Source organism: Phoenix dactylifera, chromosome 5 (assembly GCF_051530095.1).
Source record: "Phoenix dactylifera cultivar Ajwa chromosome 5, Ajwa_hap1_PhDact_Kaust_v1.1, whole genome shotgun sequence".
NCBI classification, from domain to species: domain Eukaryota; kingdom Viridiplantae; phylum Streptophyta; class Magnoliopsida; order Arecales; family Arecaceae; genus Phoenix; species Phoenix dactylifera.
In genome coordinates, this window is record NC_143194.1 from 28,103,326 (window position 1) to 28,123,375 (window position 20,050).

Here is a 20,050-nt window from a genome sequence, read left to right on the forward strand (position 1 = left end):
AATTATTCTACCTTTTGCTTAGATTAAAGAATGGATAAATGTCTTGGAAGTCCCTGCATCAAAACCATAGATCCCTTTATCAAGGATGCACAAGTAATTCTAAATAGATACCTGCCTTTAATTTTTATTTTTTTTCTTCTCGAGCTTCCGGGATGTTTGGGTGTATATTTAGTTTTTTATTATATTTAAAATTGGTATAAATTTCTTTAGCAGGAAAAAAAGATTTTTTTTAGGCAAACTAATCGTCCTTGCCACCAAGGTGGTAGCATAGTTGGAAAGGAGCTTTGCTTCTACCGGCACGGTTTAGGTTTGAAACGTGCAGGCATCGATTAAATGTGGGGACCGACTGCCCTCTGCTTGGACATGCACGGTGGGAGCGCTATCTGTACCAGCTAGCACTGAGATGGAGTTGGGGTGACGTACTCATACGTTGGGTGACTCACGGGTCGGAGAGGGTATGAGTAAAATTTCTATCCGCATCGAACATTTTCTGGTAAAGGGGGTCCGATGGAGGCTGCTATGCAGGTGAAGTTTCCTTTCTTTTTGTTTTAGAAAAAAAAAAAAAATCATCCTAGGTTCGCAAAGAACTTACAATTTTCAGACGGTGGGGACTTCATTGTCATAACTTTTTCACCAGGGAGTATATGAAAAGTAATGCATTCCAATGCCTATTTATAGCCGATGGTTCGGAAGACGCGGAGAAGGCGAGTCCGGGAGGATAAAGATATTTTCGGGAAAAAAAAAGGGATATGGGAGCAGCTCCTTTCTAATAAAATTATTCCTCCCCTCTTTCTCTTCGCGTTCGAAGCCCTAACCCTAACCCTAATTTCGTTAATCATCCCCCAAATCAACCCTTCCCATGGCCAGCGACGAGCCATCGTCTCCTCCTTCAGCCGGCAAGCATTGGAGGTCGGTGGACGACCAGGAACCAGAGGAGTCGTCGAAGCGCCGGAAGCACCACCACCACCGCCACCGCCACCGCCACCACCACCGCCGCCGCCACGACCATCACAGCAAGCACGGCGGGGAGAGGGACGAGGCGGAGAACGCCGCTCCCGTGGCGGAGGCGGATGCGACATCCTCTGCCGTTCCGAAGCCTGGTGATGACGACCGGGAGGAGGGAGAGATTCTTGAAGACGAAGAGGGAGGTGGAGAAATCAACGGCAAGAAAAGCGTCGGCATGGAGTTAGAAGGGGCTTCCGATGTTGAATCAGGCGAGATCAAGGCGGAAGGTGCCGATGCTGATTCCAAACGGGTCTGTTTCGAGATCTCTTGATGCTTTTGAAATGTGTGTTTGACTGCGTTCCTTTCTTGTTATTACGTTTCATCTTCTTGATTGGGGATTTACTCCTTAGAATTTCATCGAACTAGTAGAAATTAGAGAAAGAGACGCAACATGACCTGTATATGAACTAACAAGATCAGCTGCTGAAGTTCATTGTGGAAAAGCTCTTTTCTTGTTATTTAACCATCGAAATGAAGAATCTCTCGGTTTTTTTTATTCTGTCCCAGTTGGTAGGCTTGATAATTCTTCATCGATTAGCTCAAACTTTCTGGATATTTTGGAAGTACATGATTTACCAGTTGGCTTTTGGGGTTAATTACAGGTAGCTTCCAGGGAGAAAGATGCGCTGTCAACCAATAGTCTGAAGGTGCTTAATTTTAATCAGAATACATTGACAGATGAAAGCATGTCGGACAAATCTCAGAATTTTGAGAAGTTTAGTGGCAAGGACGAAGCTCAAGTGAAGGGATATAATGCAAATGGAGGGACACGTGCTTGGGAGTCTGGTACTATATCAGCAAGTGATGGGGAGAATGAAGCCAGACAAAAACAACCAAAGTCACCTTTGAAAGGAAACGAGAAGGAAAAGAAGCACAAGGGTATTGTTACACATGGTACAAAAGGTCGGTTGAGATCAGGATCTCCTGTGTCTAGAGAAAGTTTGCATAAGCACAGGAAAAGGGATGACTATGATATTGAAGATTCTGATCATAACTTGGAGAGGCCGCATAGGGAACCACGAGATGCTGACAGTAAAGTATTACATAAGAAGGATAGATCCATATCACCCAAAAATTTCCGGGAGAGATACAAAGACACCAGACGATCTCCATCTTACAGCAGGCGCACTGGTGAAACCAATCATAGGGATCGATCAAGGTCCTGTGACCGTATGAGGGAGAGATCTAATGAAAGGAGTTCAGATTCTTATGCAGATGGTGGTGCTCAATCTGGACCATTTGAGTTGCAAGGTACTGGTAGGAATGAGTTGGACAGATATGCAGCCAGAAGTCGAACAAGTGAAAGAGGGGTACACAGGGAAAGAGAGAGGAGTAGTAGTTATAACAGACTTGATGGATGGGAGGACAGGCATGGCACTCGGGAAAGAGAAAGGGAGAGAGAAAGGTACAGTAACAGACTTAGAGACAGAGATAGCATGGAAGTGGATAAGGTTGCTCGTAGAGAAAGGGAGAGAAGCAGTAGCTATAGCAGACATGATAGGCGGGAGGACAAGCTTCGAAGTCAGGATGGAGACAGGGAAAGAGAAACATACAGTAGTAGTAAAGGCAGAGATAGGGAGAAGCTAAGAGATACGAGTAGGGAGAGGTATAGAGAGAGGGAGAGGCTAAGGGATGTTGATGGTGATCGTCAAAGGGACAGAGATGGCGAAGATAGGGGTAGGAATCGGGCTAGAGATGGGGACACGCATATGCATATAGATAGAGAACAAAGTAGACTGATGGAAAGGGATAGGGTTAGTAGTCAGGACAGGCATAGGGATTATAGGCATTCAAGATATGTTGAAGTGGAACATCGCAACGAGAAAACAAGATCTAAAGAGTCTAGCAAGGAAAGTTGTTACAATAGAAACAACCGTGAAGAAGAAAAAGTGGAATCTATCAGGTACACTCATTAGATATTAGATTTGTTAATGAGATTAAACACAATATCTTATTTTTGTTTATTTATATATCCCGCTTCATGTGATGTGCATGGAATTGTTAATGACAGGGAGGAAGATGAAGAGGACTATCAAGAAAGAATTGAACAACAGCTTGCAAAACAGGATGAGGAAGATGTTGATAAAATCAAGGAGGAAAGCAGAAAAAGGAGGCAAGCTATCCTGGAAAAATACAAGCAGCAGCAACTGCAACAACATGTGGAATCTTCATCTAATGATAATGAGAAAGGTAACTCATTTTGCCATCAAGCTGTTTTAGTGCATGCCACTTGAAATAGAGGATATAATTTCTGTTCCAATATCTACCTTTGTTTTCCCTACAAGTCAAATTGATCCCATCTATTCTTTATAAATATATATATGTACCAGAGGAAAAGGCATCTATTGATAAGGACAAGCTGCAGGAGCTAAACTCTATTAAAGCTGATAAACAGGCTCACTATGAGGAGCCTGAGAATAGGCATGATACTTCAGATATTTATGTTGCTGATCTGTCGTTTTCTGTGGGCAAGTCACCTACGCAAAATGGACGGTCAGTTAATGAGAGAACAACTGGTGCTCGGGAGCTTGGGGAGGGCACTCCCAAGGTTTGTTGTTCAATCTGGCATGACTCTCATCTTAATACATCCATTTCTGTTTATCCAAAATAAGTTTTGAACTTCTGATGCTTGTTAAGCATTTATTTAGTGGTTTCCTCATTCATTTTTGATTTTTTTTACTCATAATTGAGTAAAAGATGCTAATTGATTTGTTCTGAACAATTTTTTACCCTACAGAGTGAAAGATCAACAGATATGTTTTCTGATGACATCTTTGGAGAATCACCTGCTGGAGTTCGTAAATCGGTAACTTGTTATGCACAGATTTTTATCCTATATTGTTGATCTACTTGCAGTAAATTATTTATTGTTAGCATCATATTGTTGCAATTCTTTACTTTTACCTTTTGGTTTTGTGCTCCATTCTTAACAATTGAACAAAAGCTGTCTGTGTCTGAAATTGAGTCTCAATGCATAAGACGACACACTTGGTGGAAATCATTTGTTTTGAGATATATGTCGCTATGTCTAAAAAAGGGAGCTTCGTTGAGAAAAATTAAACATGTGCATCTTGAAGGCTCACACATATATAATATTTTATGTTATTTATTTACTTTATGTCATGCCAGATCCACCAATATGGTTGGTCTTACTCTTTTTGTCTGAACATGCCCCTTCTGATGGTTAAGAAAAATTAGTTGCAGCTTCTTTTTGAACCCCATATCTCAAATATGGGTCCTGATCTTCAATTCAATTCTGAAATTTTAGATATTTGATATTGAACTTTGATAAAGGGAATGTCAATAGCATTCTGGGGGCAATATCTCATCCTTAGGTTGAAGAAAAAACGAAAGCAAGAGAAATATGATAAGTGGTGAATGATGGAAGGAGCGAAATTAATGCAGCAAGAGCCAGATTAGTAAGAGTTCTGATTGTCTTGAATGGAAACAAAGCTGTTCAATATAACTGGGCATGGCTAATAAAATAAAAGCTAGTATTGCTGCCTATCAGTCTCATTTGGTAGGCACCATTGCACTGTGTTGATGACCTGCAGGCATGCTACCGCTATAGGTATAAAATGGTACACACAAAAACTTGATTCTTGATGTGTATGTGCATTTTGTGCAGGGACTACACATTCTTGTGTCTTCTGCTTCTAATTGCAGTTTATGATTTTGAATTTTTGTACTTTTAATTTGCCTTCATATATCCATTATAATGGGATTTCTTAATTTCTTTGATTACTGCAGATTAAATGTGATAGGGAATATTTAGATATTTCTAAGCTCTAGTGCAATTATTGATTATATTATGTGTATCTTGTGCAGGGCAAAGGAGACGACCTGCAAATTGATAAAAGTGGTCTCCATGACAACTGGGACGATGCAGAGGGTTACTATAGTAAGTTTTGATGCCTTAGTCATGTTTACATATAGAAAGCATATTTTGTTTAATGTTGCTTGCTGCTTTTAATGATAGTGAATATTAGGTATACACTGTTTACATCTTGGGACTTTATGACAGTTGGAAGTTGCCTTTCCCCCTCCCATTTGCAGGTTATAGGTTTGGAGAAGTGCTTGATGGTCATTATGAAGTTATTGCAGCTCATGGCAAGGGTGTTTTTTCAAGTGTTGTTCGTGCGAAGGATCTTAAAGCTGGGAAAGGTGATCCTGAAGAAGTAGCCATAAAAATCATACGCAACAATGATACCATGTGAGTGAACATCAAAATGTTTAATTTTGAGATGAAGTTATTTTAAATTCTGTTAATCATGATTGCTTACCCTCTAAATCATTTGAATGTTGTCTTATGATGTAAATATACAAGGTATAAGGCAGGTCTAGAGGAATTGGTCATACTGAAGAAATTGGCAGGCGCGGATCCTGAGGACAAGCGCCACTGTGTTAGGTTTCTTTCAAGTTTCAAGTATCGGAATCATCTTTGTTTAGTTTTTGAATCTCTTCATATGAATCTGCGTGAGGTTCTAAAGAAATTTGGTCGTAATATTGGGCTTAAATTGACTGCTGTGAGGGCATATGCTAAACAGCTTTTTATTGCGCTGAAGCATCTAAGAAACTGTGGCGTTCTGCACTGTGATATAAAGCCAGATAACATGCTGGTACACCCTCTCATCCTTTGTGGCATTATTTTGCAGTTTAATATGGTGCACCATTCACATAATAAGAAGCATGTTTCTTTGTGCTCATATGTGCATATGCTTCTGCGCAAACACGATGTTTGTTTTGAAAACATACCAAGTTTTTATATTAGAGTGTACCAATTTCTATTTGTGTTGTCTTTACTGAAAAAAGCTTGCTGGATTAACATATTCTCCTCCTTGATGCTGTAATATTGCTATGTGCAGGTAAATGAGGCTAAAAATGTGCTAAAGCTCTGTGATTTTGGCAATGCTATGTTTGCTGGTAAGAATGAAATAACACCATACTTGGTCAGCCGCTTCTATCGTGCCCCAGAAATAAGTGAGTTCTGCATTTGACACTCTTCATGCTTAGCATTTCTTCTTATAGTTTCATTAACTGTGATTCTACAGTGCTGCACATTCTGGTACATGTGCACGCGCCTGTGTGGTAGATTGTGCCTGTGCATGCATGCAGTATGCTTGTTCGTAGTTTTGCTTATACCACTGATATGCTTTTGGTTAGATTTGGCCCAATTATATATCCTGTGATGACTGGAATTTTCCTTGGCAGTTCTTGGATTGCCGTATGATCATCCGATGGATATGTGGTCAGTTGGTTGCTGTTTATATGAACTTTATACGGGGAAAGTCCTTTTTCCTGGTCCATCAAACAATGATATGCTTCGACTGCACATGGAGTTGAAAGGTCCTTTCCCAAAGAAGATGCTCCGGAAGGTAAGGTGTTAAAGAAAGTTTTCGTGATGTTTACTGTTTTAATAGAAGAGGTTGTTTTCATAATTTATAATTGAGTACTACTCCATGGAGATCACGGGTTTCAATGTTTCAGAATATTGATACTTCTTTTTTTATTTTTCGTTGGACATTTAGTTGTGGCACATCATTGCATTGTTTCATGCATTAGAACTTGAAGTTAAACCATTTTAATTAATTGCTTCGTTTTTGATCTAGAAAATCATTTGTGCCTTCATAACATCAAACTATATAAATGATATTTTTACTCTTTTAGCTGTGCTTTTGATTATGTGCGCTTATCTGATATTTCTATACAGGGTGCTTTTGCTGAGCAGCATTTTGATCAGGATTTAAATTTTCATGCAACAGAGGAGGATCCTGTTACAAAGAAGGTCACTACTCTTCTATGGATATCTTCTTTAAGTCACTATTTGAAGTTAATTTTAGGTATCTGCAATAAAAAAAAAGCAGTGCAATCTGAAATGCACAAGTGCTCACCATTTTCTTTTGTTTCTTTTTCTTCCCTACAGCCTGTTAAGAGACTGCTTCTTAATATTAAGCCAAAGGACATTGGTGCTCTCATGTCAAGCTATCCTGGAGAGGATCCCAAAATGTTATCCAATTTTAAAGATCTTTTAGAAAGAATATTTGTATTGGATCCAGAAAAGAGGATGACAGTATCTCAAGCGTTGAGTCATCCATTTATCACGGGCAAGTGAACTAAGATGCTGATTTTTCTGACTGCAAATATGATGTTGAGCATGCCTCTTCCTTGTGATCTAACTTTCTATTTAGTCATCTAATTCTTCGGCATTTATCTGTCTTTTCCCCGCTGCATCGGAGCTTTAAGTTTGGAATGCGTGGATGAAGCTGGAAGAGATGATGGTTGAAAAAAACCGACCTTCCTGCATGGCAATTCTTATCAGTGGGATGTGTTCTGTTTCTTGTAAGACAACTCGCCAAAGGCGTTTTCATCTCTTGTAATTCATACGTGATCATGGGCTTTTGAGCATCTATAAAAAATGTCCTTGTTAATTCCGCTTTTAGTTATTTGAACTTCAAATTGAGCTACCCTACAGAACTGAGAATTAGAAATGTGTTCTATTTTAGCGAATGAAATTCTTGTGAGGATGAAAATATTGCTGTTTGTGGTCTTCGGAACTGGTGGTTGCACCTAGACCCTTTCCACGTTTTGGATACTAAAATCTTATGCCACTTTATAAATTTTATCACTTGGCTTTCTTCATTTTTATGTTATTTCCTTACTATCAGACATGATGTTGTCCGTCCGGTTGTTGATGTAACTGGGCTATTTGTCTGCAGATTTTGACATCTTAATCTTGAAATTATCATCTTTATTCTTATTGTCAATAGTTAGTTTTTGCAGTGTTATTTCATTTATCAAATTTGTTTGGTCCTTGGAGAGTCTAATTCTGTCTTTCGTTCAGGGTTTCTGCCAGGCTATGAGGGTAGCAACAATGTTTTAGATGCTAAAAGGCAACCAAAAGAAGGTACCCTGGTTTGATTGCTGGGAAGCTTAATGTGTTTGAAATCTTTAAAAGTGGCATTTTCTGGCTATAATACTGTTGTTATACTAGTCTTGAAGTTTAATTGCACAATGCGATAGGAAGGGTGTAGTGTATGACATTGAGTGATCCTATATATCTCTATTTACTTGACCAAAATATCCTTTTCCGTATAAACTCTTTAGGTATCAAAATGTTCTGTAGGATTCATGTGCAATGTGCAGTTCTTTTTCTTTTTCTCCCTCTTTTTGATGAGAATTACGAGCCTATAGGTTTTCTGGAATTATTTTTTAGGTTCATCTTTTATTCTCATGAACTTACTCATTTGACATACTAATAAGATATTTTGATCAGCTAAATCAGTTACTCTGCTTTATGATAGCTTTAAATGTGTGCTTTCTTCCTGCTTTTTTTTCTGTACATAACCTTGACAAAAGTCTACCAAAACTGATATTTGCTTTGGTGTTCTGGAAGACTTTGCATAGGAGACTGGTGGATGCATGTCTGGTGCTATGAAAATTTTAAATGGTAAAATTTCCACTATGTTTGATTTCAAGTTATTCCAATTTATCAGTCACTATCTTCTAATTTAAGGTTTATTATAATTGATGAGCTAAACTCCTTTCTTGTACAAGACTTACTAACATGGCATTCCTTTTTCTAGGTGCAATTGCTATTTTTTTGGAGATTCGGTAAGTTTCCTATTTTTCCTTCTTATTAATTTTCAGGATGCTTTGGGCAATTTCAGTCAGAATTTGGAGCTAAAGTAAATTAGCAATATTCTTAGTGGCATCTTATTGATATAATTTGTTTTGATATATGGTGTATATGAAACATGAACGTGGCTCATTTGGAAAAATGTACTATATAGAACAGTCATGATCAATTCATTTGTACCAGATAAGTTCGCTTACATTGGTTGAGGATTCTTTTCTCCTTTTCTTTTTTTGCATGTTACATATTTTCTAGCAATACGGTGTGGTTTTATATCTTCTTTATTTATTTTGGATTTTACCAAGTTAGCTTGTATTAGTCTTTCAATTGAACTGGATATTTAGATAGATGGATTCAGTTGAATCATCTCAACCTTTTCTTTTGCCAACTCATTTTATCGTGATTTTGTTATGATAATTTTTGGTAACTTAGCAATAACATTATTATTTTTTGATGAATAAGGTGGGAGTGCCACCATCCTTAGTAAAATTTGGACCTCTTTGAAGAGGAGAGGTTGCTATCCAGCTGAGATAAGTGCAATGGATTTTAAGTTTATTAGATTGCTTTGACTTCATATGCTGCATATATGGTAACCTCTTTACGTTGTCTGATTTTTCGTGCTTTTTATTCCCCTTTTTTTTGGTTTTTTTGGGGGTTGGGGAGGGCACAGTTGAAGATGGTAAAAGTTTTACTTTGCTTTGCGATTTGATACAAAGCTGTGGTTGTTATAGTTCAATTTGTTGCTATGGCTGCTTCCAGTGACAGTTTGTAACATGTTTTAACAAAACTTTAAGCATGGGCCAATGTTGAGGTGTTTAGGTCAATTTCAGCCTAACTTGGTGCTTGTCCTCAACAATGCAAAAAATATTTGAAATTTACTAGTCGCTGAAAAAGCTCGGTCCTAAAATGTGCGCAGATCATGTTTGTGTTTAGCATTCTACAATTGTGATTTTTCAAGACAGAGGATCCTTTTAAATATAGAATGATAAAAGATGCTGAAAATCTTGTGTAGATTATGCAATAACTTGTCAGAATAGCTTGATATTTAATCAATTAATACATGAAAAGACATTCTTCTGGGTTTATTTTACATTGCTTTCGGTACTAATTTAGCAAGAGCCTTTCAATTCTCTCTTCTGTTTGCTTCTTTCATCTGAACATATCACTTGATTGGAAATTTTGGTCGGACCAGACCTAGACCTGAATTTTGTTAAGAAACCTCACTGGATCAATTGAACTGTTCAGCCTGAATCATCTGGTAAAGCATTGGACCATAACTTAAAATAGTGATGAGAGAAGTGACCTTGCTACATATCTTCCTTCCTAACGCTTTTCGTTCCTTTTATCCTTCATGCTCGATGGAGCAGTTGATGAAACATAGATGGGGACAAAAGTCTCCATCTAAACATAGCCTTGACAGCATGGAATTCAACTTAGATGCTAACCTGGGGGTGAAGACCTAGCTGCCTATTATGAATAACTTTGATCTTCCTCCTACCAGATCATACTATAAACTACTGCCTCTATGAGAGCTTGTTGTAGCCTCTCTTCATGCTCCATCGACTCCTCGTGGCAAAAAGAGAAAACTCTAACCCCTAACTCAGAAAACCTTAGGATTTTCATTCCCTCTTCTTAAGAACAAGCCTCTCTGTCTCTGTGGAAGCTGGAAGCTCCTTTCTGTTGCAGATCACATTAGGGGGGATTGGATGACAATTATCATTGATTGTCGCTAAGAGATCATAGATGTTGGCTTTTGGTGACCTATCTCATGGAGGAGTTTCAATGAGGGGAAAATAGATGTTATTGGGAGGGGCATCTGGTAGAGGAACAGGGACAATAGTGTTTGACTCTTAATTGACTTGTGGTTGGACCTTGACAAGTAACCTGAGCAGCAATATTGTGTTAGGCTGGGTCAGCAGGTTCAAAATACTACCTAAAATAATATTTCGAGTTTTGCATTAATAAGATGGGTTCATTTTTGGTTGACTTACTTCAAGGAATATTTTGCTTTGAGCTAAATAATGGTCATCCAATTGTACAGGACTACTGTGAAAATCAATAAATTTGATGGATATTTTTTTCGTTCCCAATAAGGTAGGAATTTTTAAACATTCTAGAACATGCTGAAACATTCTTTTAAGTTTTATAATGTGCCTTCAGCCTTGTGAGCATTACCATGATTGGCTTCTTTTTAAGGCTTCTTGAGTCCATGCTCTACCATAATTCACCTTTTACAGAATGTTTTATGAAAATGCTAAGGTGGTTATAATCTTTAATATATCGTAAATAAGTACAACTCCTTTTGCTGGATGCCTGTTTTGAGATCCACGTGTACTTTGTGAATGCAGAAATGTTATCAGGGATTCAGGGTCGTATTGACCTCATGAAAGCAGCCAAAATTGATATTGGTGTTGGATATCATTTTTTAGGTGCTAATATTTTTGCATAAATAGGTTGATTACTAAGGGTTTGATCAAGATAGTGGTAATGTTGTGGCATTAGGGCATGACAGTCCAGCTGAAATGTGATATTATAGTGGATTAGAGATGTTGTTAGAGTGATAGATAGATGATAAGTGATGTACTTAAGATGCAGTGCAAGTTAGATCAGTGTCAGTTAAAAATGTTAATTTCATGGATGATTGGACTACTATTATGTTGTTGTAGTGATGATGGTGGTGGTTATTATTTACAGAATGTGCACTCTATGAATATTATACGTCAATACCTGATTTTGCCTCTAAAGTGCAATATAGCATGATGCTAGAGATGCTTACTATTTTCACTCAATTAGACAATATACAGAATCATGTAAAACCTTCTTTTGCTTTCTGCGGCATTCCTTACTAGTACAAATGAACTTATGTAGAAATAGTCTTTAATTTCTTCACATTTTCATTCAATGGAAAAGTTGGAATACTACAGTGATGCAAACTTATTTCTGTAGTGATGAGTATTAGTAATGTCTTTTGGAGTGAAGAATATGTGCAAATTAGTTGTTTTAAATCCTCATGAGTTTGATACATTAGCTTTATTATCAAGAACCACTGTTTTGCAAATTTCCATTGAAAAGTTTTGTTGTGACATCGTTGCATCATATATTTTCCGTTACCTCATAAATTCACAATTTGAGAAAAATGTCAAATTGTGTCTCAATGAAGCTGAAATTGTCACTGCTAATGTGCAATTGAATCATCTTGCCCTGCAATATATGATGTAATCTGGGAGAAGGAAGAATTTTTTTTAACCCGCTCAACTCGAATCTTGTAAAAGAAAATTTTGAAAATAGGAACATTGGCGAAAGTAGGATTTAGGTCCCTTTTATTTCCTTAATGAATCATAAAATCAAGTTACAAAGTTTTTATTTATACTAGTGAGGTCCATTATTGCATATTTCTGGTCGGGTTTCTCTTCTAGTTCAAAAAGGCTACAACTTTTCCAAGATAGACATGACTATTAGAAGTAATCAACATAAAGCTAAAATCCTATAGGAAGTAAATCTCAACTTCTACATCAGCTTTATTTTTGCTGCTTCGCTTAATTTTTTCTGAACTAGGAGACATGCCTGGTCAAAGTCTTTTTTGAAAAGAATTTTTTTGCCTCGATTGGTTCGTTTCAAGTCCAAATTATAGAATTTGGTCTTGATTGCTCAGTGCACCACACCCTTAGGGGTGGCACCACGTCATAGGCCTCGAAAAGTTATCCATTTTGAAAAAAAGGAGCACCATAATTGGATATTGTATGCGTAGAGATTAGAGTCTTCGGAAGTCTGGCACATGCTTCGGCTTTTTGATTTGGTGAATCTCGTTTTTGGATCCTATCCATTCTTCCCCATAGTAGCTTGAGTTCACTTCGAGTCTGGTGGTCTTCTTGGATCAGGGTTCTTCTTGTTTGAGGGATTTAACTTTTACTAAATTAGAATTGAAGATAAGGAAACACATGCTTCCCTATCTCGCGACCGAACTACTTGGCTTTTCTAGGAAGCTACCTTTCTGGTTGATCTGAAAAGACCAATTCCTGCTATGTCTGATTTCTATAATCTTTTGCTCAATGATACAATCCTCATCTAATGACCTTTCTTGCTCTACCCATAGATAGTCTACAGCTGGTAGCACTGACTCTCTTGGACTTTTCATCTAACATGGAAGGCTCAAACAACTTCAAATTCTCATCATTGATTATTGAGTACATCTCCATAGATGCCAGCAAATCAAGCTGGAAGGTATTCTTCCCTCTCTTCTTCAAAATTTTGAATGGACCATTTCAAATTGCCTTCATTTTCCTCCTTCGCCTTTCAACCTTTCTTTCCTCGAGGAGAGTCAGACTAGCTCTCCCTCTTGGAAGTTGCACTTCATGGCAATGCTTGTCATGCCGTTCAGTACTATTATTGTGATCTTTGCAGCTGTGCCTTCAGCTCTTGATGTATATTTATGATATTCTCCACAAATCTTTGAGTTCATGCCTGGGTATCTCTTCTCCATGTTGTTCTTTGGTGCACAACCAACTATGAACTACATGACGGAGGGGCTCTGTGGTAGATATATCTAGTTGACCTCAAATAGTGACTCTTGTGTAGAACCAGGATAGCTCAATCCTATGTGAATCGGAGGCATGACAAGCTATCATCCTAAGTCTTCATATGCTTGAAATTATAACCTGGAAGGGGGTGCATCGTAGTACAATCCACAACTCCTGTCTGTCCATCATCTATGGGTTGAAGTTAGTGCTTTGCTTCAATTTGATATGATATGCTCCGCTTCAATTTGGTATCTCTATCATATCCCGTAAAATTCTTCAAATATTACTTGGATAATGACTGTCTTGTTCTAAAATTATGGAAGAAGGCAGTAGGAAGTTTTTTCATACATGCTGAAAGAACGTAAGTTGCCTCTCCTCTCGTCCCTATTTTCTTGTAGGGAATTAGGCACACCATCTTGATGAATCGATCAACCATCACAAACAAGTAGTCGTGGCTGCATCTCGTCCTTGGCAATTTTCCTGAGAATTTCATTGAGACAACTCTCCAAAGGTCTGCTAGGTACTGGTAATGGTTTATATGATCCTAGTTTATCGAAGGGCTTCGATGTGCCATATAGTACACAACCCTTGATGAAGTGGGCTACATCTTGTTGCATCTTGGGCCAATAGACATACCTTTTCAAGTTCATTAGTCTTCTCTGCTCCAAAGTGTATTGCAACCTTTGAAGTGTAAGCCTTTTGAATCAAATGTACCTTATGGGCAGCTCGAGGGATATATAAACATGTTTCCCCTATATAGCAGTCCATTCTTCAGGTGAACTCTGTTAGCAAGCCTTTCTTCAATTTCCTCAGTTGTTTTGAAAATTTGGACTTGTTGGCATAGAGGTTCTTATACTTCATATGACCTTGTGGCTAAATCTACTTTGCAACCAATAGATTGGAGAACATTGTAGATGGAGGCTTGGACAATAGATTAGCTAACTTGTTTATAGCGTTTTTCCTATATTTGATCATTGGGCTGAATTGCTGTAGATAAATCATCCACTTCATTTGACGAGCCTATTGCAACTTGGACTATGTACGGAGAAACTGAAGTGGCTTGTGATTTGGGTGCACAATTATCTCTTTTGTTTTGCAAGTATAATCGTTGATGCTTCACAGCTTGATGTAGATGACACGACTCTTTGTCATATGTTGGATAATATGACAATGACCCCTAGAGCATTTGAGTGATATGGTACTTGATTCCTATCATGTAGGAGGATTTGCTCCCATATTGGCCATAACATTGAAGGGTCTTTGCAAATTGGGCAATACTAGGAGTCTAGGACTGTTGTTTTGCAGAACTTCGGTAGAAGCTGAAAACTATTTTTATGTTTTTTCAACCATTAAAATTTCTATTTTGCTCAAGGTTTGCCGTCTCTGTACTGAATCTTGCATCGATAACGTCTTGGCACAGTGTTGGCACGCCCAGTAGAGGGGTTTGGCATACTGATACTCGATACACTCCTCATACCGTGTATAGGTTTGATATCGCTATGGTGGTTGGTACGTCCTCAGGATGTTGCTGTCACTTTGCTATTCCTTTGCTCGCCTACTTAGAATGATATAGCAATTTTGGCTGATCGAAGGTTGTGGCTCACCAAATGTACAAACTCAGTGGCAGCTGCATGGATAGGAAGGTGGCCAAGTTGTTGTTGGGCTTGAGCAAGTACAAGAGTTCCCAACAGTGATGCGATTCCTTGCTCCTGGAACACCACCACTGGTAGGAGGAATTTTTCTTGATTGCCAGGTATGCGAAGGATGGGTTGAAGCAAATCATGGGTAGGTCATCAAGCTCCCTTAATGTTGCTGGGCTGGTACTGAGAAATAGGGGTTCTTTGGGGTCTGATATGAGCGAACTTGTGCCACTCCATGAGTTTTTGAGGTCTGGCAATATGATTGGCCTGCACTTGAGATTTGCACACATGAGGCTGATTACTTTTCAGGTTGATGCTTGGGCTCTCGCTGGATTCCGTGGTAAAATTTCTTTTCCTCGCACTCTATCCCCCTCTGTTTCCTTTCTATCTTTCTTCGCCAAAATCTCTTCTTGGAGGAGGGTGCCGTCTCTAGTTTGGTCTAATCTTTGGAAACCCTATGTGAAAGAATTATTGGTAAAGATATTTATGTGACAACAACGTGATTTGGAGTCCATTTGGCACCTTCTCTTTCGTGTCTAAAAGAGCTAGGTAAAGCTGTAAGGATACAGGGCCATTTTAGGGACATTATGACATAACCGCACAAGCTCAAGTTTTGAGCCGAGCTGAGCCGAGAGTGTTCAGGCTTGGCTCTTTTCCTAGGTGAGCACAAGTTCAAACGAGTTCTTAGCGAGCCGCTCCCCAAGCTGCTTATGTGCAGCTAGGTTTGTTCACACCCCTAGGTATAGGACAGACTGAGTAAAACTCTGGAATGGAAATTAAATATGTCGAATGAAGAGGGACGACATAGAGATGCATTATAGATTACCATTTATAGCAGAAGAGATTCTCATCACAAGAAATTAAACAATAGGAGAGAAGGGGAAGGGTATTTAGGGAACAAAAGTTGATAGATGAAATCTTTTAGGTTATATTTAAAAATTCAAAGCTCCTATGTCTTCTTTATATGCGTTCACTAATGGCTAGCATCTTAGAAATTTGAGATGTCATGTCGAAAGACATATTGGTTGTATTTTAATAATAATTAAGTCTTTCATTAATATGCTGTTTTATAAGTTATGTGGGCTGTGGTTGCTGCCTTTATTTTTCACTTAACAGAGGGTCAGTAAAGTGAGAGCAATTCATGCTGAAGGCTTATGTTATGAACCGCTTGGGGATTTTCCCATTGTTCTAGGTATGGGTAAATTTGTTCATGGTGTGCATGTGGACCCACCTTAGGTGGGCACGAACATAGTGTTTCAAGTCCTACATAAGCTGTTGAAACATAGTAGAGAAGCTGATACATCCAAGAGTTTGGGACGGTGGTGAGGGACATCTATTCTTTGTTGGGTCTTATCTGCATGCCAGATAACCCCAAACACTAAAGATTTGGTTGCAAATTTTGCAAATTAGATTTTCTTTCTTCCTTTGCTTGCAGCGAGAGAGTCTTAAGAGTACTCGAGCTTTTGATTTGTCAAGCCCCTCTTCTCTTGCAAGAAGGGACTGGCTGCTTGTAGTAGGTAGATTTGTATGGTTTTATTTTATTAAATGTCTGAATTTCAGCTCCTTAGTCCAGCAGTTGATTGTTCTTTGATGCGATTAATGGTTTGCCTGGAGATTTGTGCTCAGCAGATGATGCAAGTACATTTTTGGCAATCATGATGCCTCATCTTCAATAGTCTATATTTATTTTTGGATTTGCTGAGAACATGCTTAATAATTCATTTTCTAAGATGTCTCTGGTTTTACACATATTTTGTACATGATGCAGTTAGATATGCTTTTAATAACTTTAGGGCAAAACAATGTGTTGGTGTACTCAAAGGGCACCCAGGCTGGGAGATCTCTGACAGTTCCTGAATGGTAAAATTTCTTTCAAGGTTATGAAGAAATAGTGTTTTTGTGTCATCCACCTCCATGGAATGCACGCATGTCGTCGAGCATGAACAAACATAAATCCTCTGTATTAGAGCCATGCTCATTTCAACTTTAGCGCCAGGACACGGTAAAATTAAGCTGGTTTTATTCTTTCCCCAGTGTTGGTGGGTTTCCTCCTGTTTTGCTAGAATGGAATATTTGCTTTCTTCAGGCCTAGTATTGTTACATTTATTTGCGTTCTTTTATTAACTAGGGATTGTTTTAACTGCAGTCTCACCGCAGGTGTATTATGAAATAATGTTGTGTTTTTTTTCTGTACTCTTATGATACAGGCTGTGTTTATTTGAACATTTTGTGGCCATTAGCTGCTTCATCTTGGTTTAAAAGAGCATAAATTATACTTGTGTTTCAGTAGTGAAAGACCTAACTCTATTATCCTTTTGCTTTGCAACAAAATTATTGGATTGGTTCATTTCTAGGCAAATATGCAATTTAGTTTAACCTATCACTGGGTGAAAGTTGTCGATGTTTATGTTGCTTCTTATAGTAGGGCTAAATATGGATGGATTGGATACCGGTATATCTGTAGTTGTTTCTATATTTTTAATGAATATGAATGTGGATAGGATATTTTTCAATGAATATGAACATGGTATAAAATGGATATCAAATCTAGCATCTATATTTGGTCTAAATGGATATGGATGCAGATCAGATATTAAGTATGTATCTGTACATATATAGATACAAATTAGATATTAGTTATGTTCATATTTTTCTATCCAAATATGGATATAACTCAAAATACTAATATGATATAATCAGATTTTTAATGAAATTCAATTGCAAAAAGTTAATATTAATTATATAATTATAAAGGATAGTAATATAATCTACCATGCATTTACGAAAAAAATACAATTCACTGTGTAGATTGCCTGAGATCCAAGATAACTATATATTTACGGTATGGTTGTTAAATCCACATAGCGACTAACCTAGTCAAGATTGAAGTCATTGTTTTGACTGGGTTTGTATTAAAATATTAATATTAAAATTGATTAAAAATATAAAATAAAAATATTGATAATTATTTTGTATAAGTATTATTATTATTTAATTGTAGCATAAATTAAAAATAATAAGGAATTATCTATTTTTAGAAAATTTGTAAGAAAAGTCATATATAAATATTACTGTGTAAGGTTGCAAATGGGTTGGGTTGACCCGTGACCCAATCTGACCCGCTTAGACCTGATCTGACCCGATTTAAAGGACCTGTGAGGCAAAGAACCTACGGGTCGGTTTGGGTTCTAAAATTAGACCCATTTCATTTTTTGCGTTGGATCTGGGTTCACTAAATTCTAACCCAATTCGACCTGATTTGTTTGATTTTTGGAGCAATCTTGGATTTTCTACCCTGCGACTTGACTCGACCCATATCAGTCCACTGTTAGAGTGTGCAGGGGTGTTTTAGTTTCCAACTCTCCATTCTTTTAATCTCTTCTTGTGTTTGATGATGAGAGGAATGGAATAGATTATCTTTTGTCTATTGTTGAATGACAAATTTTGCATTAAAGCTGTTGAATAAAAAGGATTAGCATAGATATAATTCTTTCCTACTCAAAAAAAAAAATCATACATAAACAATTTTTTTTTTATTTTGCTAACAAGGTTGAGCCTATCATTATTAGCTTAGTAGTAATAGAATCAATTTTTGATGCTTAGGCACTTTTATTTGTATGATTATGCATAACTTGCTTTATGTAATTTTCACTCATTGCAAAAGAAACCAAGTACATAGGTCCAACTCGGATCTTGACTCGGACTTGATTTGGATTCGAATTGTGGCTGGATTATACAGGGATCTGATCCAATCCGAATGACCCATTAGGTTAGAAATTTTAGCCATGGATCCGACCTGATCCAATCTTTTATTGGGACCGCTGAACTCATTTGCACCCCTAAATATATGGAAGGTATCAATATTTCAAAATATTTATAGCAAGAAAGTTTATAAAATATCTAAAATATTTTTTTATTTTTATTAAAGAAAAATGAATTTAGGTTTTTATTTGGTATGGGGTGATCATCCTAAGTTTAAGGATGATGTGGGTGGAGGTGATGAGATCACCGCATTTGGTTGCACCATGGTGATCCTACGTTGCAGTGATTTCAAATCATCTCTACCTCTCAAATCATCGCCCAACCCAAGGTAGTGTGATCTTGGGCTGAAAGTGCTCCGGCTAGTGGAAAAAAATGGTTTATCAATATACTGTTAATATATTATATCAAAATTATATATAATATTTTATTTTATTGCTATTATATTTTATATTATAATATATTATTTATTAATCATATTATTGTCATATTACTATTCAATGATAATTTTAAATTTTAGTAGAAATATATTATTGTACTTTATATTTATATAATGAAAGTATTTAATATATTACTTCTATTTGTCTTGTTTTCCTAATTAATATAATTATTGGTATTAAAAATAATATATTATAAGTATTAGTAAAAATATTAATTCTATAATAACAATTAATTTATCTTTAAAGGATTAATAATTTATAGAATTAATAAATATTTTTTTGAAATATATTAGTAATTAATATGCAAATAAATATATTAATATTTATTATAATATATTTTATATGATTAATAAATATATTTCTATGGAATATAAAAGAGGTAATTTGGGTATTATATGGTGAGTGATTTTAGATTATCATGGTATTTTAAAGAGGTTACTTGTGGATACTTGGAAATTATTGAAACATAGCGTACTGAATATGGTGATCTTAAATCATTGGGATTAGATTATTTTAGAATAAGAATCACCGGTGATCTACTATCATCTGATGCTATTTGGGTCACCAAACGACATTTTATTTTTACAAAAAAAATATTGCTTAATATATGAAATAGTATTATATATTTGAAATAGTTATTTAATGATCTGATTACTTCAGTTGGTAAAATAAACCAGCTATATACATTCATAACAAAATTGTGGTTCAATTTTTGGGGCCTTATATGATAAAACTTTAAAATCTGAATTCGGATCTGGATCAATTAAAAGTTATAATTAAACATCTGAAATCGGATCGGGCTTTGGTTGGATACTATAATTTCTATTCGAATCCAGTCGGATTTTATCCGACTCGTTTTTACGTGCTGCAAACTAATGTTTGATGTTTTCCCTTAGGGTAGCCTCAATGAGCGCCAAATAGGGTTGTTGTGTGCTATGCACGGTAGGTGATTTAATTATTGCCTGTTTTACCCCGGATAGCTCGCAAAAGATGGTCTGGATACTGTAGTAAGGGGGTATGCTAAGAGTTGCACAACAGTAGTTCTTGGGGCCGAGC

General features: G+C 37.0%; 1 protein-coding gene across 8 annotated transcripts; it reads left to right on the plus strand.

The window, feature by feature from the left end:
- Positions 1–700: 700 nt before the first annotated feature.
- Positions 701–17,090, plus strand: LOC103695498 (uncharacterized). Of its 8 annotated transcripts, none has more exons than XR_602253.5 (16): positions 701–1,255; positions 1,608–2,908; positions 3,017–3,195; positions 3,336–3,553; positions 3,743–3,811; positions 4,834–4,906; positions 5,062–5,218; positions 5,333–5,624; positions 5,871–5,985; positions 6,217–6,380; positions 6,716–6,790; positions 6,929–7,344; positions 7,847–7,909; positions 8,399–8,452; positions 8,589–8,616; positions 16,589–17,090. XR_602253.5 is itself a non-coding variant. In XM_008776871.5 (12 exons), exons 1-12 carry the CDS (start codon positions 860–862, stop codon positions 7,115–7,117), a joined length of 3,228 nt encoding a protein of 1,075 aa, XP_008775093.2. In that variant the 5' UTR covers positions 701–859; the 3' UTR covers positions 7,118–7,535. The 8 variants fall into 8 exon arrangements, 1 of the variants encoding a protein (XP_008775093.2); XR_003383248.4 differs by having other exon boundaries at positions 17,003–17,090; XR_015987241.2 differs by having other exon boundaries at positions 14,642–16,880.
- Positions 17,091–20,050: the final 2,960 nt, after the last annotated feature.